Source organism: Strix uralensis, chromosome 1 (assembly GCF_047716275.1).
Source record: "Strix uralensis isolate ZFMK-TIS-50842 chromosome 1, bStrUra1, whole genome shotgun sequence".
Taxonomy (NCBI): domain Eukaryota; kingdom Metazoa; phylum Chordata; class Aves; order Strigiformes; family Strigidae; genus Strix; species Strix uralensis.
The window spans coordinates 83,531,994-83,559,054 of NC_133972.1; the positions used below are offsets into that span (position 1 = coordinate 83,531,994).

At 34.8% G+C, this 27,061-nt stretch overlaps 1 protein-coding gene across 8 annotated transcripts in view; it reads right to left on the minus strand.

Annotated features, from left to right (window-relative positions):
• Positions 1 to 27,061, minus strand: part of RELCH (RAB11 binding and LisH domain, coiled-coil and HEAT repeat containing) — an 83,237-nt gene that overhangs the window by 37,967 nt on the left and 18,209 nt on the right. For 4 of the 8 annotated variants that reach the window (XR_012629518.1, XR_012629519.1, XM_074873604.1 and 1 more), the window contains exons 3-11: positions 21,393 to 21,464; positions 21,229 to 21,305; positions 21,005 to 21,118; positions 18,948 to 19,151; positions 18,765 to 18,856; positions 17,471 to 17,779; positions 13,405 to 13,480; positions 12,911 to 13,006; positions 4,032 to 4,144 (exon numbers count right to left, since the gene is read on the minus strand). Coding sequence is in view for 5 of the 8 variants with exons in the window: in XM_074873604.1 (XP_074729705.1) it covers positions 4,032 to 4,144; positions 12,911 to 13,006; positions 13,405 to 13,480; positions 17,471 to 17,779; positions 18,765 to 18,856; positions 18,948 to 19,151; positions 21,005 to 21,118; positions 21,229 to 21,305; positions 21,393 to 21,464 (1,153 nt within the window). In the remaining 3 variants the exon portion in view is untranslated. Of the gene's footprint in view, positions 1 to 4,031; positions 4,145 to 6,660; positions 6,779 to 12,910; positions 13,007 to 13,404; positions 13,481 to 17,470; positions 17,780 to 18,764; positions 18,857 to 18,947; positions 19,152 to 21,004; positions 21,119 to 21,228; positions 21,306 to 21,392; positions 21,465 to 27,061 lie in introns of those variants that run through there. The other 4 variants (XM_074873621.1, XM_074873614.1, XM_074873637.1 and 1 more) reach the window with 3 other exon arrangements.

Sequence of the window (27,061 nt, forward strand, 5' to 3'; positions counted from 1 at the left end):
CTAAAAAGGAAGCAATTCATCAATCAGCAGTATCTATGATCATGTGAGTCATTTGTATCTATATTCTTGCATTTTTTAACTTTCCTCAAAGATTGCAAGAAATCACTGTTGTTCCATGAATTTCACAGGCACAGAGATATACTTAAAACTTCATTAAAATCGTATTTAGCCGTCATTTGTGATTTTCTAACTTTTATTTAATGAGTGTTTATCTTGCTAACGTTTTGTACTTCTAACTATTTCTCCTGTTAATAGGACTGGAATGATACCTACTTTGCATGCAGTTTACCACTTCTATTTACTTTTAGTGCCTACATCAACACTTAAATACCCAGTTTCAAACAATAACACACGGACATAAGACACTCATTTTATCACCTCCACAGTAAGATTAGGACACCACTGAGAATTCGTTTATTATTACTTTGTGGAAAGTAAGCCAGAATTAATTTGTTACCATTTTAGTGTCATGTCTAAACTCCTAAATATTTACTGCAGCTAATAGTATGCCCTTAAGGTTGAAAGGCAGAGATTCTGCTAGTTACTTCTTAACCAGTTATACAATATACTCCGGCAAAAAAAAGACTCAATTTCAGAATCTTTTCAAGGAGAAATAATCTATTAAAAAATATATTTTTCCCAGCATTCTTTAGGCCAACAATCACACCAAGCTCTTTGGTTTTGTGTTCTGTGGGGTTTTTTCCTCTCTACCACATAAAAAGAACTAGACCTTTGACCAAGGTAAGAAGCTTGAGGGAAAACAAAAATGTAATGATTAGATAAGACTCAAGAAATCAACAGATGATATGTGATAGCAATATGGAGGCAAAAGTCTGTGGTAATTCTGAGTTCTCCATCAAACAAAACAGTTACTCGAATGCCTGTCTTTGGTTGTACACACTGTACCTAATCACAGATTTGGGCAATAGAATATACTTTTATAAAATATTGAAAAAACAAAGAGCAGAATACAGTAATCACTTGAAATAAGCTGCATTAGAAATGAGGAAAAACCAAAATATGTATTTTGTTTTCTTTAAATCAAACCGCCTCAAAAACGTTCCATGAAATATCAAGATTAACTCAGATTTCCTTCTGCCTTGCCTATAAAGTAGGGAACTAAGATATTGCAAAAAATATTAAAAAATAATGTTATAAATATTTTACTGTAATCATCTTAAAAGTATATGACAACAGTCGGTATTTCAGGGGAAGGAAAGGTTCTAAGGATCTCAACAGGTCATTGAAGCAAAAAATGTTAACACTAAGCTGTTGCAAAAATTGAAGTCTATGCTTGATATAGCAAAAAACTTTCTACATATTGTCATAATGATCTCTTTTGCTAACAAGATGCTGGGAATGCTTTCCTCAAAATGCTCTCTCCGGGTTATGCACTTCTGATCAGTTAGGCAGGAACATAAACCCAATCAGTACCATTCAGAGCAGCACTAGTTTGCTGCATCAGTACAGAAACCAAAGTGAAATCAAGAATCAGACTAGAAGAACAAGGCAGAAGTTAAAAGTAGAACAGACAAATTTTAACACCTCTAAACTCTTTCTAGAGGTTTTTGAAAGTGACTGCATGCACTGGTAAGCAATTCAATCTTATACTACACAGTTCAAGGTTCTTTTGTCACTCCTAAAGGTTGTAATAAAAACTTACTTACTAGTGTTTTCCTTATTATGTCAGCAAGTTACATGTGTTCTGTAAGAGGTGGTATCATATGAGCAATGAAAAATCACACTAGATACACTACGCTTAATTTATTTTAGCTTTTTAGCATTAAGAATGCTGCTTCTGGGTGTATTACTTGGAAATCTTCTAGAGTTCACATTTTGAACTATGTTTTAACCTTGTCCTAGAAGACCCCAATATTAATCTGACTTATTCATTGCTCCTTAGCTTCCAAAACCAACATAACTGTCCAAAAAGATGTTTAAGTAAAGCTAACACATATTTATTCCTTTGCAGAAGAGAATTTGATAGACATTTTGAAAAGTTGAATAGTACATTAATGAACAAAGCCTCAAGGATAAAAGTGGCCTTGTTAAACATGACGTTAGTATACAAGACTATGGTAATATGCTCTATCTGCATGTACCAAAGAGCCTCTCACATGGGCAAGAAATACAATACAGGGTTTCCACCTAATTGTTAACATACTTTACAAGGTCAAATATTTAAAGAAAAATACTTATTTTAACGTGTTCATTATTAGAAATCTAATGTCACATCTCCATCTCTTGCATTTAACAAATTAAAAAAGTCAACTTGTTATCAACTGCTACTTTAATGTATAATGTAGGCCTGTACAGTATAGCAGAAGATAAATAAGAGATAATTAATACCATTGTTCTGGTGACTAAACCTGAATGTCTTTGCTTACTTCATATTGCACAAGACTGCTAAAATATTAAACTTATTTAGATAAAAAACAAGCATGCATAAAATACTTCATACAAATAAAAAGTATAAAAAAGTATAAGAAGTATAAAAAAACTGAGTGAAATTCTGAATAGGTATTTTCTATCTAATTTGTGTTCAGAATGTCTTTCATTTGACGGAATTTTACTTATTCTTCAGTCAGATGTTATGGCACCTCTAAAAAGATTATGATTTTTATGTGTGTAAATGTATATTATGTATATACATGTTTTGTCCTGGAAGTTATGGCAGAACATTCTTCCCACATTTCTGATGAAAATGAGTTGGTTTTAGATATAAATCTCTAACTCACAACAAAGAATGAACAACTTCAATGAAAAAGAAGCTTAGACTTTCTTCTTTCTTAGCTGCTGGAAAAGTCACATGTAACTGCAGCTAAACAGGCATATGGACAATCTATTTGATAGGCCACCAATCCTGTAACAAAACTACAAGAGAATACAAGTGGGATGTAACTTCCTTCCCCTCTCAACCACAAAATTATTTTAGCTTCTCAATCTGCATGGGACACTCAAAACATTTTAGATAATGGTAGATGTTTCAGAAGCAGATTTCTAATGAATCTGAAGTTTAACAAGGACTATATATTTTTGTAATTTCAATCTGCATGGTGCCACTGTGCTAGAAGCTGCTTTTATTTGTTTATATATTTTTTGTCTCCAAGCCCATCTCTTCCAATTGAACCTCATCTCTAAATTTTACCATGGGAACAATTTAGAAAGACACTGGAACACTTCCGTTTCAGAGAATCTTCAAAAAAAAATGCTTTTCACCTATTTCATAAAGCCTATTTTGTCTGAAGACAGAACAGAGCAACAACAGATACAGATGCTTTATGAAACATCTGTAACGAAAATAAAGGAAGAGCTATAGATCAAATACAAAAAAATCTTTCCACAGTTAAGAGAAGGAAACATACCAGCTAAGGTACTGTCTTTCAACCTTAAGGGTATTCTTATTGAGATTGGTACAAAGGCAGATCTCCTGAGTACTAAGGAAGAACTAAATTTAGAACACAAAATAAAAAGTATACTTTGTTTCAAAGTCTTAACCAAAATAAAGCAAAGGTCTTAACACTTGTCAGAACTAAATCACTGCTCCAGTCTTCTGAAATTTTTATTGCTACCATAGTACTGAACCATAAGTAGGAAGAGTACTATTTTCTCATGCTATTTTCCCAAACTAAACATGGTAGTTAACGTTAAAACATATAGATCACTAAGATAAACTAAGACAGAGGTTTAAAAAAGCTGTTTTATTTTCTGTATCAACCATTGCTAAGAATTATGATCTTAAAGCCCTTTTAATAAAGCATTTCAGTTCATCTTTAAAGAAAAAAGGAACTGAAATGTTACACTGCAGCTTACCAAGCACATTCTTACATTTCAGTAACTAGAAAGTACAGGTCACGGAAATGGAAAGTCCTGAAGTCCACATAAATTTTTCAACACTGTATCAGCAAAACATAAGCTTAAGTGAAACTTGGTTAAAATCATCGAGTAATATCCAGTTTCTATTAGTTCTGTTTCTTTGACAAAGAAAAAAAAGTTCCTTCTTATCCCGCAACACACAAACGCAAACACACCTTTGCTCATCATCTGGTCGTTTGATCAAATTGAACAGTATGTGTAGAAGCTGATCTCTCTCTTTGGGTTCAGGATGGAGGCAGGCAGTACACAGTATGAGTGGGATCAATTCCTAAAAAGTTGTGGGTAGGGGAAAACCAAACAAAGTAAAAATGCTTTGGGCATATATTCATTAATGGTAAAAGAAACTAAGAAGATAAATCTAGCCACATAACATAAAAACAGTTAGAAAGGATGTTTTAGAGTCTTGATCTCTTAAGTGACCTGAAAAAAGTGAAGGTCTACAAAAGTTAGAAGTATTTTCCTGCTAGGAAAAATCAGGGGAGAACCAGCACATAAAATAAAATGCCCTTCAAAGATTACAATGAACATATGCAGGTCACCTGTAACCAGAATTAGAGGACAATGATGGTTTAAATTGCCTTCACTACCTACTGAACTGAAGCATGCTCCACAGACATCTATGGAACAAAGTTCCTACAGAAAAAGCTATTTCTGATGCCATGGAGTTAAAGATTAAAATTTCTAATTAAGCATGCACACAGTTTTGTGCACAAGTTTAGCAAGCACTGAGAAACATATATTGGTAAAGGTGACTGCAGACAGATATCCTCTATTTTGTGTTGACTGAGAACTGTATGTTTTTTTAAAGGTTTGTTGGGGTTTTTTTCAATAAAGAGGCAATATCTGAAGGTGAATTTTGTTTATAGAGCAATTCAATTCCCTTAAGGAACAAACTACCAAGAAAATACTATGTAAAACATTAACTGAAAGAAAATATAAGGCTGTTCACAATAGGGAAGACCTCCTCCTTTCTAATTATGCCTTCAAAGCTCATGGTATTCATTCCCAGAAGAAACAAATGTTTCTAAAACATGGACTGGAAGTCCCTTTCCTTGACCTTGTTGATGGGAGCCTTTACTCCAACTGAATTTGGAAGCCACCTAATTTCTAGGCAATTTAATAACTTAGAGACAGAAACATCACACTGGGAGGTCCAGGGAAAAGAACAAGACAAACCTAGGTGTCTGCAGAGAAAACATGGGCAAGTAATCTGGAGACTTTCTCTCCCACCTGCTGCATGCTTCTGAGCCACTTTCAGCAGACAAATTTTTTGTGAACTAATAAGCTCTGACAAACAAGCAGAAGACAGTGGGAACCACCTCTGAAGTTACTGGGAAAGATTGTAAAAAAACCTGGAAAAAGCTATAGTTATTTGTAATAACTTTGCAGGGAGGTGCCAATTTCTTCTTGCAGACATTCAAAGTGACCTATTCATGATGTTCTTGAGAGTAAGTCTATTAAACAAGGTGGACATGTGGAAACAACATTAAAGACACCCTCACTGGTCAACTTGTATTTCCCTAAACAGCAAGTGCTGTGTTTATTTTAAACACCGAACGATACTGTATGTTAGAGGATTGCCTAAGCTAGTCAACTCCTGATAAGCTTTTACTTTCATTTTACAAGAACTCTACTCAGTGTGCTATTTTTCACCCCTGAAGATGACCGAGACACATCCTAAAATATATTTTAACATTCTGAAAGATATGTTGGCAATATTTAACCCAATTATGGGGCAAATTAGGGAATTTATGATGAGACAGAGGAATGAATGTGGAAATATCCTACCCACTGCTTAAAAAAATCTGGAAGTACAGAAGGAGAAGTGAAAAATAAATTTGAACAATTTGGAGTTTTCTAGTTGTCAATATTTTAAAGGGATCCAGTTTTGGGGTTTGTTTTTAATAAGTGTAGCACAACACAAAGTAATGTGAATTGAAAACCTGCATTAAAGAAACTTTACAAAATACATCACACGAAGAGCTAAATAACTTCCTTCAGCTGAAAGCTCCTTTCCCTCTAGAATTTGCATGTTAGATTTTATTTTTCGTATACCTAACATTCAGGTTTTGCCCATTTAAGGTCCTGAGAAGGCAGGGGGCTTAACCTATTTAACTTTTTTGTACTTCACAGAAGCATTTTCTCTCCTGCAAACACTGTTTTAACTCAAAAAGATTTGAAAAAAATATTGTAAGAATAAAAAAACCCCTCCACTCTAAATACCACTACTTACACATTAAGCCAAGATCTTTTAAAGAAGAAATCCAATTGCAATTTGTAGATACACAACATAATTACTAACTCCATCATAAAGAATACAGCTCATGGAAAAACCTTTAAATCTAACTTTCTGAAATCTATTCTAAGTTCACATGACCCAACTGCTCTTGCAATTATTCTTAAGTACTCCTTATAAAGAATTTTTTAAAAAAATAATATACCCCATGAAATGGGACGTGTATTTTTTTATGATCTGGGGTTTTTGTTTCAGTTGTTGAAACCATCACACTGACTTCACTTTCCTAGTATGTTTGAGCACCTACTCAAAAATCTCAACTGCTCACTCAGAACTACTGCTAGGTTTCAAAACAGTGGCATGAGCGCTTTTTTTTTTTATAGCTTCTTTTCAAATTTAAGGAAGTTAAAGTTGTCTTTTTCCAGCTGAGTCTGCATGAAAGGAACACACCTCCAAATATTCACCTAGATACTACTACCTTATCTGTGAAAAGCTAATGAGTTACCTAACACCATTGACATGGGGCAGATACAAGGCTGGTTCTTTACCTTGCAGAAAGCTGGTTATTATAGCTGACGGAATTAGCTGTATTTTCTTGTCCATTGGTCACATTCTTTCATGCATACTATGGGAGAAGAGAGTGTTCTCTGCATCGCTGCATCAGTGCTTCTACAGTTCCTTCTATTAAGGGGAGTGGAGAAACAGTGAGAAGTCTTGAACAGTGTTTTATGTGCTGCCTATAGACTTAATGGACAGGAAGGTAAACCTGGAGGCGAAAGGGTCTTTGTGGGACAAGAACAACAAAACTGCTTGCATAGATGGACAAAACAGGTCAAGTGAAGTCTCCCAAAGACTTAGAAGGGGCCGGATTCTTCTCGGGATATTCAGGATGATTAAGAACAAAAACCAACCTACAGGCAGGTTCAGGCTCATTCTTTCCTGTTGGCTAAGGGCCATGCCTTAAGATGTAGACTTGTTTAATAAATCCCAGATTTTTCATTCTCAAAAACAGTAGAGAAGTGTTGTAGAAAATGGTAATTTTCCATTAAGACACAATAATATTAGCATTTGGCTGTTTAAATTCAAGAGGAAAGTTCGTAACATTGTCATGGAGACTGCATATAATTGTCAATAATCAAGGAGAGGACTTCCAGTGCTATTTGAAACACTCTGCCTTCCTTGGGAAGGAATACCACTTGTGCTGACAGTCATAAAGCAAGAACACACATTTTTTAAAAACCAACAAATCCTCCATTTCATTTGGAATCCTTCCTAACCATCCTATTCACTCCCAAGTCGCTCTTTTCCCTTTTGCCTCTGACTTAGGAAAACTGATTAATTCCTGTTGGTGTTAGCGTCAATAATACCAGGAGGAGTGACTTCCAGAACTGCAATACTGTTTTCCCATTAGATGTCAAGCAGACTGCCATTACAACATTGTCAGCACTTGCAACTTGAAATAAAACATCATGTGTCAGAGGTCTCACCTCTGCTACTGAAAAGGCAAGTTCGTATCTGCAGCAGTTTGTATCTGTGAGCTACCCAGATGCAGAATACAGAGAAAAAAGTTATTTGGTTTTTACTGTGAGATAAGCTACACAGAGGTGAGTGATGGACAAGGCTATAAAGCTGACCTAATGCACTGCACAGGAGAACTGAAACGCCCATCTTCTCTCTGTTCTACTTCTGTGTAACTGTCCACATTGGCCTCTCCAAAGAAAACCTCACTTCTTTTTCACTGTAGTACCTTTGGACAACTTCTCCCTAACTTGTAACAACATGTTCTATCTTTGAACAGGATTCATTATTGGAACTGATTCAAGTTCTCAATAAAGTCAACATTTACATGGGCATATGGAGCTGCTCTTCATTATGGTCAAAAGAAGGTGGCTTTTGAATGGTAACTGGTACCACCTCTATTTCCTTCTACATATTGAAAGTATTAAAACAAAATATTTTTTTCCTAAATGCACCCTATTGTAAGCATTTGTCTGTTTTGCTGACAATTTTCTTACAAGGCAGCGAGGAATTTTCTATCTGTGTTGTTGCCCTCTTTTTTTTGTTTAACATTCTGCAAAAGTCTTCTACATCTTAGATTTTCTCACTAATTACTGTCTTCTTCTTGGAGTGCTCATAAGCAAAATAATTATTTCAAAGAATAAACTTAGTGTTTAAGTGTCAAGATTGGTTACTTCAATAGCTTAGGATAGTTATCTTTATTTTTTCAAATATTAATGCAATAATATGGCAAACAGGTGACAACATAATATATAAACCAGGATGACATTATTGTAAATGTGTCCCTTTTAATCTTCTCTTAACAGTTAGTGCTTATATTGTGAACCAATGCTATGTTAAAATTCTTCTGTAACTTAGCCTCTGACAACCAGTAAATAAAATAATCTTATCTGCAGCAACTGAAATAGCTGCAGGTACTAACAAACTACTGATACAGACTCTCTTGCACAAGAATGTATCTGAAGTTCAGAATTCACCCTTTTAGTTTTAAAAAGATATTTCATCATAGTACTAATACATGACACAGAACTTTGAGCTACTCATAATATTAAAATTACAAGTCTAATTACATTTCACAGGATAAGACTATTATTCCAGGATCCAAATTAAGCCTCTTGTAGATCCCAAAGGGATGCTTTTACATAAGAATCAATGCAGGTATGAGTGTGAAAAAAACTTTGTATTTTTTTTTCCCCTACTGTTTATTTGGAAATCTGTATATAAGACTACTGTGATAAAACTAGTAACAATTGGCAATTCAATAAATATTAAATATTTATTCAATAAATATTAAACTCCTTTCATCCATGAATTATGTTTAAATACATGGTGTTGAAAGAAATCAGTTTTCAGACTAGATGAAAAGACTTACTCTCTGAGACTGAGCTATTTCATTATAAGAAAACTACACTTGCCCCTCATATCTAGAGAAGGCAACTAAAGGCCTTAAATTAAAAAATGGTTATGTCTCTCATGTGGGGGGGGGGGGGGAACAACCCCACCCCCAAACAAAAAAGCCCCCCAAACCAAAACCCTGTAAACCAGAAGAGAACCAGCAGACTGTAGTCAACACTATCCCTGTTTTTCAGAAACAATCTATAGAAGCCTTCTACAATCTAAGTCTTACAGAGTAACAAAATATTTTAATTGTTCATTTAAATTTTTCTGTTCACCCCTATTCTGTGAAATAGAAACAGTTATTGAGAAAATACTGATAGCTGACAATTTTCACACCCTGAAACTCAAACTTATAATACCTTTATCCTTATCCAACCAGAATGACATCTGCTTGACACAGCCACTGGAAACAGCCTTTTAAATATACTGCCAAACATTCTTTCACATTTTTTAACAAAGCCAGTATTTTATGCCTTTTTGAAGTGTAAGACTGAGATGAAAATCTGTGACAAGATATTCAGCTCTACCATGTTTTAAGAGGCAGCTACCTACAAAAAAATGCCAGAGAATGAAAGTGCCTTGGTGACGTCTATGTGTAGTTATTACATGCTAACGTGAACAACCTTGCTAGAAGAAAGTAATAGTGTAGATTTAGAGTTGAGAATGGCACCCATTCAGAGTTTGCAGATTCAGCATTATCTTTGCTTCAACTTTACACAGAAATAAAAGCAAAACTCTATTTTAACATACTGAACTCTATATAAATGACAGCTTCTCAGTATACAAATTTAGTGGTGCACATTTAGTAAACCACTATTATCATGATTTTGCTAAGTTTGCATAACACAAATGAAAGTTACAGAAACTAACCCTGGAATAACAGGTGAGATGAAAAGTATAAATAATTAAGGAAAAGCATTTCTTGATTAAGAACAAGAGTAACAGATCCTGATGTTAAGCCAAAAAGTTTACTCTGGCTCAAATTCTGCTAGAGGACTACATACTGCAGAGTGTGGAAGTTATACATTCAAATAACGTTACTCCTGTTACCTGACAAAACTATATTGTTTTTTACATCTTATAAAGGGTGAGAAATCAGTATTGCACTGCCTAGTCATCATAAAAATTTTAAGAGACTGCTTTTCTCTAATTACAGTTTAGCCAAAGGAAACTTCTTATGGTATACCTCTTCACAAATAGAAGGTGGTTGTTATTTTTTTTTTTTTTTTTAAATCTTAAATGTGTTTTAGTTTTAAGTGGTAAAAACACAATTGAGGAAGCAGATTCCAATGCAGATGAAATTGTACGAAGTCCAGCTGCTCATCTGCAAGAAGCATTATCACAGACTGCATACCCAGCCAAAGGGGTTTTTTTTGAAGAACAGGTTTTTAGCATTTTGTTACTGTTCATTCAAATTACTATTTGGCTTGCAGTATTTCCTTTGTTTGTGAGTGTATTCACACACAAATCTAAACAGTGACATACACATTTTCAAGCAGTTAAGATAACCTAGACACTTGTGATAAAACTAAAATTAAATTTATGTGTTGACACATGGAATTTTAATAACTACAAATTGCTTTCAATCAATTATCCTATATTATGCATTATTGATTTTACCCAGTTGAACTGCTCTTTTAGAAACAACTAAAATGATTTCCTCAGCCACCCTACGCAACACTGTATTTTTTCTTCTTTCTTATCTTCCATCTGAACCTAAATTACAGACGTTGAAGAACAATTAAAGCTTCACCAATACACAAAAATAACAATTTCAAAAATACATCAGACGCTCTGACACTAACTGGTCACTCAGATGTCAACTGTAATATTTACCGGACCACTTATTACCAAGTCAGGCAGGCTGCTACTGACATTAAGAGGGCTAAAAGCATTGGTGAAATGGCTTCTGAATCTCTGGTAAAGGACAATCCCTACTGAAATATTGTCAACCTCCACAAACCCAGTTTCTCCAAAATGAAAATATTTAACATAACATTTTCAGCTTAAGATTTTGCAACCAATTTCAACATGATGGGTGTTTAAAGAACAAAGATGGGTACTTTAGGGGATCATCACAAAATTATGTTTAATTTTCATGTCCAACACACTGGCAGTGTATAGATCTTAAACACTACCACTGTATCTTTTCAGAACAGTGATCACTTTGCTTTATAACCTGAGCCTGTTACATATCTTTCTCAAATTAGTGATCTTTTGGTATATTTTTACACCACTTCTCTGTAAAATTGTGGTAAGACTCTCTCATGATAAAGTTGGTTTGGGACAAGACCCAAAGTTGTACCTTGCTGAAGAGAGCCTAGTTCTTAGGTTAGCTTTTCATAATACTGATATTAATAAATACTAACAGATGGTCTACCCGAGTTTTCCTTCAAGTTCCACGACTACATCTGAAAGAACATTACAATAGTTATAGCAACGGGTGGTAACTGAGAAAAGCTATTTTTAAAGCAAATTTCAATTCTTGGAACATTAAACATCCCATGCAATCCAGTTACACAATTCTCACTTGTGGCTTTTTCAATCAAATTGAAACAGATGATTTAAGGCAAAAATACATGTAAAAATGTAACTTCAACTGTAAAACAAAATAAGTAGGAAATAGCTTAAAAGGTCACAAAAATATTAAATGCATTACACTGATTATGCTACAAGCTGTGAAAAGAAGCCAAAATACCACATCCTGCCAAGCAGAGGGAAGGAAAGGAATAAATAAGAAATCAGAAATTAAGCACTGATCCAGGAACATTCACAGAATTATTCTGAAAGACTATTAACAGAACCATTTGCAGAGCACCCGGTTAACACCCCCACCCCCTCGAAAAAAACTCAAACCCTTTCATAAAGTTTGAGACTTTCAAAATGTGGTACATCTCAAACTCACCATGTCAACTGCTGATCATTGCTCATATGTTATTAAATTTTAGATTATAGGATCAGTACAAATTTCTTGAGTATTTTTCAAAGCCTTAAAATGAATTTATGCAAAATGCACTACTAAGTCTACCATACTGTAGGTCCCCTTAACAAGGACTAAAACTTACTCAGCAAGCTGTGCTGCTTCAAACCCTGTATTTCTGTGTCAACTATAAGGCTTTTGAATTTTTGTTCAATATATTTTCTTAGTTTTAATTTTTTTTTAAACACATTTGATACTGTGCAGTATTTACAACAAAGCAATACAAAACCAGTCATTGTTTTTCCATCTTCAATTACAGTCTTCCTTTTCTACACTATATAGTATGAACTATTATGCAAAACACCATCTTCATTTACATTCAAAATAAACATTATATTTTCATAATTTTATTTAGCTTCATTTTAAATTTAAGGAAAACAAATAAGCAAGATTGCTAATTTTCTTATGAATGGGTGTTTTTGATCATCCTTATCTTGGCTGATAATGAAGCTTCTAAAAAAAGAAGATAGAATAAATTTTTTGTTGAAGTACATGGTGTTGCAAAAGAACCTGAACATTAATCCTTATTAAAACAAGTAGATAAAATAAACAAAATTAAATGTTTGAACTTATATCCTCTGCTCTGTGTAACACACATTAACCACGGTCTTCTCTAACAAAAGCATTTGTGCTACCACAAACAGATGGACCTACAGTAACAATTAGTCTTGCTGAATGCTAATGGGTGCCTTAAGCAAAGGAAGAAGTACTAAGGTACCATGCAGGTTTACTCAACTCACCTGAGAGAGGTGTAAAACCATTTTCTAGGAGCAGAGATGCATGCACAAAAGTAAGAACATGATTGCAAGTAACAGACTTTCATGAAATTAGACACAACATCTTGAAAATGAACAGGAAAACATCCTGGCAAAAATAAAAAGTAGAATTTCAGGGTTCCTCACCTCTCGCTTTGCAAGCAGCACATTAGGAACAATATGAGGCAGGCAGCGTCCCAACATTAACATGACACTTTTTTCACTGTCTGCAATCCGAGATACCTAGAAAACCAAGTTGGTTTGCTTTTTTAAATGAAGCACAGGAACAGAAAAATATCCTTTCAAAGGAATAATAAGAATTGCAGCAGACTGTTCATTTACCAGAAAATATTTAATTTACTCACACACATTAAGCCGTAAGTTTTTGATCTGGCAGTAACTTCAAAAGCACGAATCTACTTGTAGAGACTCAAAACTTCCCAGTAATTACATATCTATTACTAGGTTTCATACTGAAGCTAAAATCTGAAAGCATATCCTTATTTCTTAAGTTTCATGCACATAAAGTTAGCTCTCCGTATATGTTAACAAATCTTGTTTCAAAGCAATTATTGCTTGTTTAACTATTGCTGCCACGTGGAATAAAGGATCTTCTAATTTATGTCAACTGGGAAATGTACCTCTGATCCCAAACGGCTGTCTGCTGACATCCGACAGAAAGACAGTAGTGCTTGATGGAAAGCTGGTGACAATTTCCTGAAATATTGTCAAAAAGGGAGGGGGGGGAAAAGCATAGATCAGAAAGGTAAAACAACATTCAGAACGCATTTTTTAAGTGAAGCATACTGCAGAAGTTTTTGTTTAAAATTATCTTTGACTTTTGGGGTGTTTAGTTTGTAGCAAGAAAAAAGGGGGTGTCCTAATTAAAAGTTACTTTTAGTTCTGAAAAATGTAACATCTTTCAAACTGCTGCACAGACAAAAATAGGACTGAAGCATGAAGAAAAGGAAGCTTTAGCAATACAAGAGGAAGCATACAATTATGCAAACTGGGTGAGGGGTGTGGAAATCACAACAAACAGTATTTTTGCTTAATGCTCTGATTCTGCACATTGCATAAAAACATTTGAGTAGTCAGTCACTTACAATCTTCAGGATTAAACAGAGATTCCTCAAGTGCCACTTTGGGATCTAAACACTGGATTCAAATACATAGCAAGAACCTCAAAACTAACCTTAAATTGCTCCCTAATCCCGAATTGTAGATGTGTATCTATAGAAGCACGGTCTCATGGCCATGCACAGCACCAGCCAACACAGCCAAGCTACTTGGCCTTAAGCATACACATAACCCTGGCAAGAGTCTCAAAACAACCATGTCTGAGGAGGATAATTTGACAGAAATATTCTCAGAAAACAATTACTGGACTGACCATTACATAAAACAGGCAAGCAGTAGCAGCGTTCTATTTTTCCTGGTAACGACAACTCCCTCTGCCTTATTTGAGGCTTTTATTTAGATGCTATTCTAACACTGCCTCATCCACTATGCTTGAAGAGGAAAAAGAACATTTGTCTTTCAAAACATGCATAGAAAACATCTCACCCTGTGTCATCATCTGCTGTTTGAATCCTCCAATGACACTGTATGAGTTTAAGGGAGGATGCGATTCCTATTTCTTATGTAGAAAGTGGTATCACCTTTCAACTCTTAAAAATGCTATTGTGTGCACCTGAGCACACAAAATCCTATGCACATGCAATTATGTGTACGGACATTGTTGGAAAAGAGCTCTGTTTAACAATATGTTACTCCGTATTCTGTAAAAGTATCCCTGAATGACAGATTTACAGACTCTACTCAAGGCTTTAAAGTTTATTTGCACCAGAAGAACAGGAACAATCATTACAAAGCAACAGTTTAACATTAGGAGAGTGGCAAGGCCTTGGCCAGTCCTTGGCCCAGGCAGTCCTTCACCTCAGCGTCTGTCCTGCAGAATGTCAGATCCTTCCTCGCTTGAAATCTTAATTAAAATCCTACATAAGGGCAAAGTTCTATCCCCATTTTGCAGAGACTGAAAACTAAGTATGACAATATGTCACTGAATTTCCCTGTGGGTTAATGAATGGCAAGCTTTGGGCAGCATGGATCCCATTATGATTGCTGGCTATATTTAGAGACAAGAAAGCTTCTCCTTGATGAAGTCTAGTAAAATCCTTGATGGCTATGCTGAATAGAAATGATGACAGACCCAGGCATCTCGCACACAAGTCAGTGGAAAGTCTTTTCAAGGGCCAAAAGAAGCCAATAGTGAAGATGTTCAAATATAAGGAAGTATGATGAACAAAAAACCCAAGCACTACTATTCCATATAACATTGGGACAAAGGAGTCAATTTACTGAAAAAGTCAGGAGTGACTACTATATACAGAAAATGCTTTGTATTTGGTTCAAACGACCAAACACCTAAAATGAGTTGAATAAATACATGTGGTGTAGTCTATTTAAACTGCTGCTAGTGCTTTCTCCTGCAATCTGTTAGATGGGGAATTTTTCCAATGATGGCCATGTCCTCATTTGCGGGCATGGAGGCACAGCTGCTCTGCGTGCAGTCACACAAAGGAGGCTCACTTGCTCTTCTATCCTCTCTTCCCATCTGGGCAAGATTTATGCCAAGAATTCACTCCCTAGCTACAGCAGCAACCATCTTGCCTTTGAGAACAGTGTCTTAGTTTTTAATACCACTTAATACGTTCTGAATAGATTGTAGTAATTGTCTTCTACAAATAATCATGCCTGGACCGAAATAAATATTCAGCACTTCTATCTGCTTCTCCCAGAGATCCCAAAATACTTAACAAATAATATAATTCTTAATGAAAAATTTTACTGTATTATTACAAACCATGTGCATAATCCAGGAAGAAATCCAGAAGAAATTTAGTGATATGAATCTATAAAACACTCTATCAAATATGGTTTCCTTTGACCCTTCACTGACATGTTAAACCCAAAACTCAGTACAAAAATAGCTACATATTACACATGCATTACTTATTTCTGCAGTGAACAGCATTTGAGGGGACTTCTGAAGTTAACTCAATGGGAATTTCAAGGCTTTATTCAACTACTTTTCAAATAAATCCACGAACAGTTATATTTAAGAGATCTGTGAGCAGCAAAACAAATTCTGCTTTTCTAGACTACTATCATAAACCGCACTGGAGATTCTCATAGTTCCTTCTTCACTCACTGATATCATCCTATTTTGATACCCATCCTCACTATCCCCAAACCCTAAATCTCATATTCATGCACTTAATGCATCTCAGCACTCCCAATTACTCTGAACAAAAAGAAACATGCAACAAGCCACAGATGAAAGTAGGTAGACTAGTAGCAATCAGTGTACAACAGGTGTAAGTTTTGATTATTACATAGTCTATATATTCAGCAAGGATATGAATTAAAAATAATCTGAAAAGCTTAAATAGAACCACTGCAAATTTTCCAGAAAAATCTAAGCAGAGTTTTACTTTCCTGTTAAACACTAGTATATTCAATTAGAAGAGAGGAAATTTGTAGTAAGACTCTAAGGCACTGTGTTCAGAAATCAGAAATCTTTCCTCCTGTTCAATTCTAAGTTAAGGTATCACTGAAAAAGCATCTCTGCCCGCAGGATCCAGTGCAAGAAGTTCAGGAAATCCAGAGAAAACAGGATACTTAGGGTTTGCAAGAAAAGTTAATTACTAGCAGGGGTAGCAACTCTTTTTTTTTTTTCTCACCCCCTGCAGCTTGTATTGATTTTCCATCTGCACAGAATATCACACATGAGTTTCTAATTGGTATTTTCAGATGGAAGATAATTCTAGAAACATATTACTGTATCAACACGATCAAAGGAACACTATGGGAACTGACAAAATACAAAGCAGAATGGCTACCTGCTCCCCTAGGAATAGCAACAGGATGAGCATAAGGTGAGCTACTTGGGCATCTCTGTCCACAATGGTAATTTTAGAAGTTGTATCTACCCTCATTAAGCTTGTGGTCTGTGTTACTCCTGATGGCTACACAGTGGTTTATCTATTACTTAATGAACATGTTACTTTCCCTCTTCACTGTAATGCTTAAAAAGACTATGTGGATTGAAGAAGCTTTCTCAAGAACACACAGACACACAAATTCAGTCTCCATTTAATAACACAACATGAATGCCCTATTTTAACTAAAAGAATCAGTTACCCAGTGAAGACTTGCCCCAAATTCAAAACTCAAAGCAGAATGTCATCAGGTGCCCTTTCTGATACTCTAAGAGAGCGATACACATCTACATAGGAAAAATAAAAAAATTTCCCAACCACTCTTCAAGCAGAAAAGATTTCATTATGAAATTTAAATTTAAAAGAGAATGGAAATACCCTGTCTTCCCATTCACCTTTTTGATTTTAGCTTTTTTTTGTTGTTGTAAGGAACAGAACTGGTTTTAGAAACAAGTAGGAGGTGAAAAGAAACCCTTGAATTTAATACTAAAAATGTAGATTTGTCAAATGTACTCCTTCCTAAAAAAAATTAGGAACAATATGAAAATATCAGCACTGTACCCTAACGGTATGCTAAGTCTTCTATCTGCATTCAAAACACAAATTATCTATGAATTCTGCAGAGTTTTACTGTTAGAAAAATGTCTATCCACTTTAAGAGAATTTTTAATTAAAGCATTCCAGATTAAAATTTATCACTAACCTATTAGGTCTATCAAACTGGACTGCAGCTTTAGTTGATGGAGCACAAGAAGACAGTTTCTGTGTTTCTTTACAGGGCACAGAATTCAGCGTATCATCTTTAGAAGTCCTTGAATCCACTTCAGCTGATAAAGAAAGGCTTGTTTCCTCAGTGTTTCCATGTTTATTGTCATTCTCAGAGCTCTTGATATCCAAGTACCGTCCATTGTCCTCTGAGACTGTGAGAGGCACTTGTTTTAAAGAAGGATGGGATGCTACACCATAAACCGTCGACACAGCAAAATTCTCATTCTTGAGAAAATCTATTTCACTAAAAAAGGAAAAACAAGGAATGAAATATTTTTGTAGCTTTCATGATAAGGAATCATGTTGGAATCACAAAACTGAAGCACAGAAATACGGACAACATACTGAAGAACCCCCTCTTCAACTCCAGTATGTTCAAAAATTCCTTTAATATCACGCAAGCTGTTCAAATGACCACTGGTTTAACAGAGTTCTTTAGTCAGTAATTAGTAGTAGGGAAAATGTTGCACTCTGAGTGAATCAATGAAATAAGTGACTAACAATAGTGTTATCTGCTTCTGGCTGAAATCTGAGCACTGAGACACAAATTATCACAAGACAAAACTATCTGGGATGCAAAACTTAAAATACTATAGTGGTGAATTAATATATATTATCCCACCTGGCTTTGAAATGGTAACTGTGCAAGTCAATAAAGCCACTTAAAAATGATGCACTTCCTCCACATAAGTTGTATCGGTGCATCTCTTAAAAGGAATGACATCTTATAGAATCATGTTTTGACTAAACTTTTAAAAGTCTCTTTTTTTGTTGTTGTTAAAGAAACTGTCATTTCTACTAGTCTTGGTTTGTAGAAGGAAAAACTGCGCTGAAATAAGTTATTAAAACAAACATTTTTAACAGTGTATGCAAGCTGTGCACACCACAGTACTAAGGAGTGGAATAAAGCTGACTAAGGAGAAAATCTACACACAAAACACATAAGAACTGATTCTGTTTTCAAAAAAGTAAATGAAGAAGTTGCATTGAAAGAACAAAACTGATTACAAAATTAGATGATGTAGATAATAAAAAGGAAATAGTCAGTTTGAAGTCTCTTCCTTTTTCTAAATCAAATACCACTTATTAAAAAGGAAAGACTGCCCTGCTCTAAAGAACTCCTAGTAATTTTGTAAGTCTAAGTTGTATGTTTTCATACATGTGCTAAAAAAACATAGAGAAGTTACTCTAACATTTATCAGCAGTTGAGCAGATTGATAAGTACATACCTCTCAAGTCTTTGGATTTGTTCCATCAAAGACCATTTCTCACTGTTTAACACACTAATTTGATCTTCTAATTTTTGCACTATTAAACATTGCTAAACACAAGATAGAAACAAAAGAGTTTAGTACAATAAAGTTAAGCAGTACTGCAAACAGCTGAAACATTTCTTCTGTACAGTCTCTTACTTCTATTGACTGTGGTGTTGTTTCAAATACAGGGACGCTCCCAAGTATAGGAGTAGCAGCGTCTAACTCATCATCTTCTACACCAACTGATACATCCACCACATCTCTCGCAGTAACATGATGGTTTCCAAAGTCACGATAGAGTTGTAACAGGTCAGGAGGTTTTGGAATGTTCAATCCTACATCATCCCAAAGTTCAAAATCCTTCAAAGGAATAAGAGAAACTAAAATGTACAATATTTTTTATTTTTGTTTCTCTTCCTCATTTGACTGCAGGTCATACAACAAAAAAATAACCATGTCAAGAATGCATTGTAGTAAAGGAGATGAAAGCTTAAATCAGATAGCAAGAAACACAAGTAGAAAAAAAGATCCATTTCATGACCCAAAGCAGTTTCACCCTAAAGGCAGTTTAGGTAATGTACTAAAGAGAGGACCTCCCAAAAACATAGATCGCTTTTTTTTTTTTCCCTAGGACATGAACACTTCTTAAAATCAGATATAATGTTGACCAAATTCTAGCAGAAGCCAGTCCAGTTGATAGAAGGCTTCTACTGATAGTGGTATCGTTTTGTTTGTATCTCATTCACAAGTACAGGTGTGATTTTCCAGAAGCAAATAGTCAAATAGCTCTATAGGTGACTGACAGACAGGGTGACTATTCTCAGTGAAATTTGGACATAACTGTATTAATTGTGTAGAGGTGTAAACAATAGTGGGGCCTCCCGTCTTAAACCATCACTATATGTCCCTCCTTTTCTCATTGACAAGTTACCATCCTATTATTACAAGATTATTCTGTGCCTGTATATATAAATAAGCAAGTGCACTGTTATACAAGAATTGTGATGGTCTCTTTAATAGCATTACATTTCAATTATTTTTTTTTTCAAGCTCTTTTCCTACTGTTCACAATTTGCACTATATTTTTCCATAGTCTGGCTACATACACCTATTTGAAGAAAGATTATTTTCTGAAAGAATGATGCGAATAATCTAGAAAAAAATGTGTGTTCTGTATGTTAACTGTAGTATGTTTATGTTTACTTTTCAGAATTAATGACTTCCCTGGGTTTTTTTGCTAATTGTCTCACAACATAAAACATTTTCAGTTGACAACACATAAAAAGTAAGGATAAATTATTCATCTTTTTTGGGGGCTGTATCCTCACAAGTACTTGTACGAAACCTAGCACTGTTAAATCTTAAGTGGATGATCCAGAAATTTTATTTAACAACCCATTTTCTTTACAGATTAGGATATGAATTGCAGAAAAAATGGAGGAGGGCTAGTTATAGATAGAACTGGTTGAAATTCAGTATTTAACATTGAATTCAATATTTAATTCTTCTGGCAATATTCCAGATTTGGGTGTTGATGTTACCGGGTGTTTTGTTTACCCTGTAACAGTCAGAATGTAATTAGAACCTTCCAAAAATTTGAAGACATTTTTCCCATGAAATGCAAGTCAGAGATATAAAACTGATCATCTTGAGAAAAATCCATCAAAGCACAGCTATGTTTGGAAGAATCTAAGATAACACCTCATTACAGAGAGCTTCTCCAAGACTGTATTCAATGCCACAGTATAATCAAGTATACTCATACACACATATATGCCCAGGAGATGACAAACAATGAGTATACTGTACATCCTGTACAAATCAACTGAGTATGATTTAAGGAAAATATTACATTCAAAACTTTACAACATCCAGATCCCTGAGTTCAACTGAAATGGTGTCCATCAGAACCCAGGAAAGTGTCTAAGTACCCATAACTCACAGTATTTTAATTCTTGTTTTGCTTCCTTTCAAGGATGCAAGCATTCTGTCTCATTCCTACAAATTTTGGGAAAATACTCCTCAAACTGCTGTGTTTTCAAACTATGCTTTACATATGAAAATGCTAACTAACATGTTTTACTCTTAGAATACTCACATGTATGAAGTAAACTACATGCACGGGAAATATCATTTAAATTTATTTGAGCTTATTACAAGATCAGAGCATGGAAAGCAGGCATGTAAAAAAAAAAACCACAAGAAAACTTTACCTGATCATGATTTTCATCTGAAAATGTTATTGATGTAAGCTTGTAACTATTCTTCAATAAAAATTCATTAACTAGGAAGTTTAGAGCTCTTTTCTCAAGAGGTCTGATTGGCTCCTGGAAAAAAAGAAAACAATAAACTACATCTTTGGTTCATCTTCCTTCCAACTACGGAAGCATAGCCATCTTAAAGTCCATGCAAAGTTCAGTTATCACCAGCCACCTACCTGAATTTCAGGACTTGATTTATAATTTTTTCGTTCCTGCAAAGGAACTTCATTTTCTGGGGAGGAAAAAAAAGTAACTAAATTTTACTCTTTTACATAGGATGAGCTCAGCTACTTCTACATTGTTCAAAGTAGAGACTTAAGAAAAGGTTTATGTACACCACCTGCAGCCTGAGTCAGGTTGGCTCGGAGGGCCTGTATGGTCTCCTTGGCTTTCCGTAGTTCAAACTCCAGGACTGGACAGGGATTTGGATTAAACACACACAGGCATCCAACCAAGGCAAGGGAAACAAAAATAAAATATAAAAAGCAAGGATGGGTGTGAAAAAAAATATACAGTTTGTATTAAACAGAAAGCATGCAATCTTTATGGAACTTATGAACACATGCAGCAGAGTCGGTCTGAAAGCAAACTGGTGAACGTTTTCCACAGTTTCATTGTCCTTAAATTAGCTAAATCAAAATTTCAAGCTGTCTGACAAGGACTCGCTGCAGGATTTGGGGGTCTTTTTGGTTTTGGGGTTTTTGGTTTTTTTTTGCTTGCTTTTAACTTTGCATATTACTGGGAAACACTTGTTATTTCTTCCCCACTCTTACAATCAGCTGATACTGTCAAATGTTTTGTTTCCTTGGGGCAAGGGGAGTATGTGAGCAATCAGAGGACAGATCTAAACGAAGCAAATACGTGCTGGCAGCAGAGGAAGCTGTCTCCATGTAGCAAAGCTTAAACCGTGAAGTGAATGTACTGTCCCATTGAGACTACTGATTTTTTTTTTTAAATAAAAATATACACTGAAATTTTAATAGTTTAAGTGGCAGAACTTGAAACATACTTTATTTTACTACTAAGAATAATCTCATTTTAAATCTCTACTTAAAAATAATGGAGTTTTAGGAATACCCTAGAGTTGATTAAGATTTTTAATTTAGTTGAATACATTTAAGAGATGCACAAGACCAGAAAAAAAGGCAAAGTATGCAGCTCTCCTGTAGTACTTACAGAGAACCTTGAAACAAAACTGGTTTTGCTCCATTATTCTTAAAAGTTTCCAGTGATTCTACACTATACAACACTTTCAGTGATCTAGAGTCAGCTTTAGAGACTCAAAAATATGTAATTCTAGCTGCCATTATCATCCATTCCACCTCCCCACACTCCTGGTCACTGTTAGGAGTTTCTCATGTTTCAATGTTTCCTCCAAAAAGGGCCAGCAGTGCTTTCTTTCCAGTGGAATTTCATGTGTTTTGATGTTGAGGTCATATGCATTCCATGGCTTCAAATTTTAAAACCCTGTACCTTTGTAAAACATAGTAAATGTTCTTTTCACAGCCATCTACAGTTAAAACATCTAAGGGAGCCTATTTAAGGAATTACCAGATAATTACATGCATTTATTAATTCCTCAGATTAATCTAACCACACTTAAATTATACAGTTACCAGAAAGGAATCTTGTGCTTAACTAGAAGAGATGAGCACAGAACACCTATCATACTGAAGTCTTAAACTATTCCAAACAGATTAGATTATCTAATGTTTACTTTATTCCCATGCAAAACTAAAAGTGTTGTAGCTGCTTTTATTAAGAAAATATTAATGAGATTTTTAGTTGTTGCCTGCCAACAATTTAACACGGAATTTTGAAATATTTTAAGGACAATGCATGGCAGAAACAATGCATTGGCTTTTGCTTGTAAGTAATGCTACTGAAGACTGCAAATAAAATGGTTTCCTCTTTTGAACATCTGTTAATAAGAATCTTTTGATAATTAGCACGCATGGAAAAAAAGATTCACTCAGTTTGCATCTATCCATAAAAACTGAAGGAGTAACTACAGTAGACCACATTTGCTACATGAAAGTAACTTGTTTGATGCACAGAATTTTACTGCAGCAATACAAAAGCGCAACTGAGGATATGATGAATAAAATATGTAAAATCTCTCTAGTATTCAGCAATGCTGATCTGCAAATACTTCTGTGCAACAAAGTTAGAAAATGCTCTTGTAGTAAAGTATCTAATAATTTTAGCAATTCCTTGCATTTGAGTTACTAATTCACAGTTACAATACTAAGTTGTAAGCTACTAATTTGTAAGTTTTTGAAAATTGTAAAGAATTCAAATTAAGTAATTCTGATGGAAATGACTATGTGTTAACATTTTATTCTTGTAAAATATTTTCAAACACCAGAACAGTTGCAGATCAGGAGTGCCCTGCACTAGAATGATATAAATTAAAAAAAAAAGGTAGAAAACCAACACAAACTAGAAAAACTCAGGAATCCCATTAAGGAAAATAGGAATAAGACATGTCTGAAGGCGTAGAAAGCCAAAAAACTCATGTCAGACAAACCCATGTCAGACGGCAAGAATTAATTTTTAGTGAATTGTCATGATGCTGAAAATTCTTTGAAGCCATTAGGACTTTACCCATTCAGCAAATTATTTCAGTAATAAATTCAGCAAATTATTCAGTAAATTACTCTGCTGCATGTTTCTCTGTATACAGTGGAAGATTCTAAACATAGTATGTTTGAAAAGTTGTCACTTCGCAGCATGTCACAACAGCCACAATTTTACTATAACACAGCATTGTTACAGTTGTAACCTCATCTCCTAGTCTTACTAATGCCACCATACAAACCTTGATGCATCTAAGTCAGTCACAAATTTAGCTTTTATTTGAAGTTTGTTCGTAGTTTTTTTTAATATAAGCATAAATATTTGTAAATATTTACAACATATTTTCAATCAAATTTTAAATTATGATTAAAAGCTCTTTATTTTAGAAGTTACACTGAAATGCAATCTTCTGCCGAAGTACGTAATGATTTTTAACTCAACACATGTACTAATGAAACCAACACTGGAAATTCCCATTCCTTGATAAGTCATTCTCTTACATAACAAAATGCAACCTCTAACCCCTTTCTTTGTAACCAATGTCAAGTACTCACTTTTAAAATAAATGAGCTGATCTCTCTCTCCACACCTCCTTCTCTTGTAAAGCTTATGACCTTAGAGAAGTTAAGCCTTCAAAAGCATTGATAAAGCCAGCTAAAGTTTAACTTTAGGCTTGACTGAACTGAAAACATGTATAGCTCATTATAGTACTTGGAGAAAGGAGCTGACACTCCTTAAGAAGACTCAAGAAGAGTTTTGCAGCAGACAGCCTAGGAAAAGAATGAACCAAACTGATTCTCCTCTACATCAGGAAAGCAGGGAGTAGAAATTTAGAGCTTGGAGGTAGGTTAATCTTCCTACAAGGAAAGGGCATTTCCAAACAATCTCTTCTGCCTTAGGGGAGAAAACTCTTGTTTTTGCTTTTTATGAGGAACTCAAATCACTACAGATACCATTTGGAAAAAAAAGTTACTTAGACTTACTTAAAAAAGCTGAATCTTTCAAGCAAGCAACTAAGCATTAGACCAAGATTTTCAGATTAGCAGTTTTTAAATGTTTCGGTTTTCATGCAGCTAATCTAATACACCTTAAAAGAGAACTGTGTATCAAGAGCAGGTAGCTTGCCTGCTCAGCTTCAAAATTTAAAAATGAAGCTTTCTCAAGGATCTTACCCTATTCAGTCACATCTGTTAATGACTTCATAAGTTATTGAACCATAGCCTGAGAAGTTAGCTATAAAGAACAACCTGCAATTTGGGATACTGAACAAGTTGAGACCTACATGAACAGCAGTCTTGTCGGGCCAAGGCCAAAAAGTTGAAGAAATAAGTAGTACTTCTAAAAATTTTCAGTACTTGTTTTTGTATAAGCAGTATTTTCCAATTATACTAGAATTTAACATTCTACATATGAATTATATTGTCAGACTTTTGCATATTTCATTATGAAGTACTTCAGACAATAGTAGAAAGGTAGTTTAATGTTGTGAAGCCACTATATAGCATTCTGGCATTTTCTTTTAGAAACAGTTCTCTTCTGAAGTATCAAGGGCCCCTGTGCTTACCTAGCTTTCCTCAAATTTGGACATTGCGTTACAAGTTTTGTTGTTTCTTAACTGTCATTTGGAATTCTTCCTCCTTGCAAAATAAACGTAGACCTCTACATGTCCTAAATTACGCCCTCTAAAACATGTATGACATCCCAATACATTTGATAGATTTGTGTGTACATTTTGAGTCAATCAGAAGAAATTTAAATTCTCTGACTGTAGTTAGCAGTGAAGCCACTATCACAATATACTTCAAGACCTGAGGTTTCCTAATTCCCACTTCCCTGATACAAGTCCTAAGAAGAAAAGAAGTTACCGTATTTACAGTCAGTGTAAAACACTTCAGGACCTGAACTGGAAAGTTGTACGACAGCATGAGATATGCCTATCAAGCTACAAAAATTATGATCAGCATGAGAGTTCATGAACAAGCTAACAGAGAACTTGCTATCATTCTTATAGTTCAACCCTTGGAGGTTCTACGGTTCAACCCTTGGAGACTATCGACCTGGAAGAAAATTAAGGAGCCTTACAACTGCCTAACAGGGTTCAAGACAGGAAATGGGAAGACAAAACCAGACCCATTTCCAGGATGAACAAATTGAACACACAATGTTAGCAAGCAATTGTTGTATTACAGCTGCATTTTGTGTTTAGTTTTTGTTTTATTTGTTTTGGGTTTTAAGATTCTCCTCTGGTTTTGACTGCACACAAGTAATAGTATAAAAAAAGTAATAGTAATAAAAAACAAACAAAAAGGCTCTATAAAAAGCAGAAACTGCAAACATAAGTCTAGATAAATGAAATCCTCAAAAATAATCAAGTGGTTTTTCAACTTGTCTCTTCCCTTCAAACCCTGACAGGGACAGTATTTATTCTGCTCATCAGAGATACATAGTCTAGCCAGAAATCAATGCTAATGCAGGGAGATCTGAGAACACAAATGAGAATTAATTTTATTATAACTGAAAACAGTAGTTGTCAAAGGCAGATTAGCAATACTAAATATTTTGAATTATGGAAAGTGGGGGGTTTAGATCACAAACTTGTGCACACAGCCAGTTTAAGTTGTGGGAAAAGATTCAGTTCCTTGGATTGAATGTCAGATGAACCAAATGCTGTGGGTATTTGACTTCAAGCTAGGCGTACTCTTATTCTACAGGAACGGAACAGGTTTTACATTTTCTGGTTGGTTTATGAAAATGAATATTTGGAGGAGGTTTACTAAGCCTAATAAATACTTCAGTACTGACTTTATCTTAGCAGTAACTGTTTCAGCAATAGATACATGAATTTAGATTCAAGACTTAGAAGTCTTAGAGAACAGGTTGTTTCCGTCTAGTAAACTGCAGGCTCTAAGGATGCATATATTTTTTGAAACTCTTCACGGATTACAAATGTATTATCCAATTTGTTACAGAGCTCTCTATATTTATGTTAGGATCAGGTAGAAAAGGAAAAAAACTGCAGTTAGTTTTGTCATGCTCATCCACATCCTGACTGGCTTTTGTAACCTGCATCCTTTCAGTCAAGCTGACAATAACACTACAGAAGAGACTCACTTAGCTTCCTTTGATCAGATTTCCCAAGAGGCAAGTTCACACCAAGTCTTCAAAACATGTTTCTTTCTAGGCCAGATTTTTATTCTAATGACAGATGGAATGAACTGGGCTAACATATTTGAAATACTGAAACCCATTTCAAACTAAAGTCTTTGTAGTTATTTCCAGGAATTTTTGGATTGGTAAAATAAAAAAATATGGCAGCTAAGTCTAACACCATCCACAATGGCAAAACAGAAATATGATGGCTTTGGGTGGTATACATGCACACTTTTTGATTCAGTGCTTTTTAACTTTGTTGTGATATAAAACTATTCA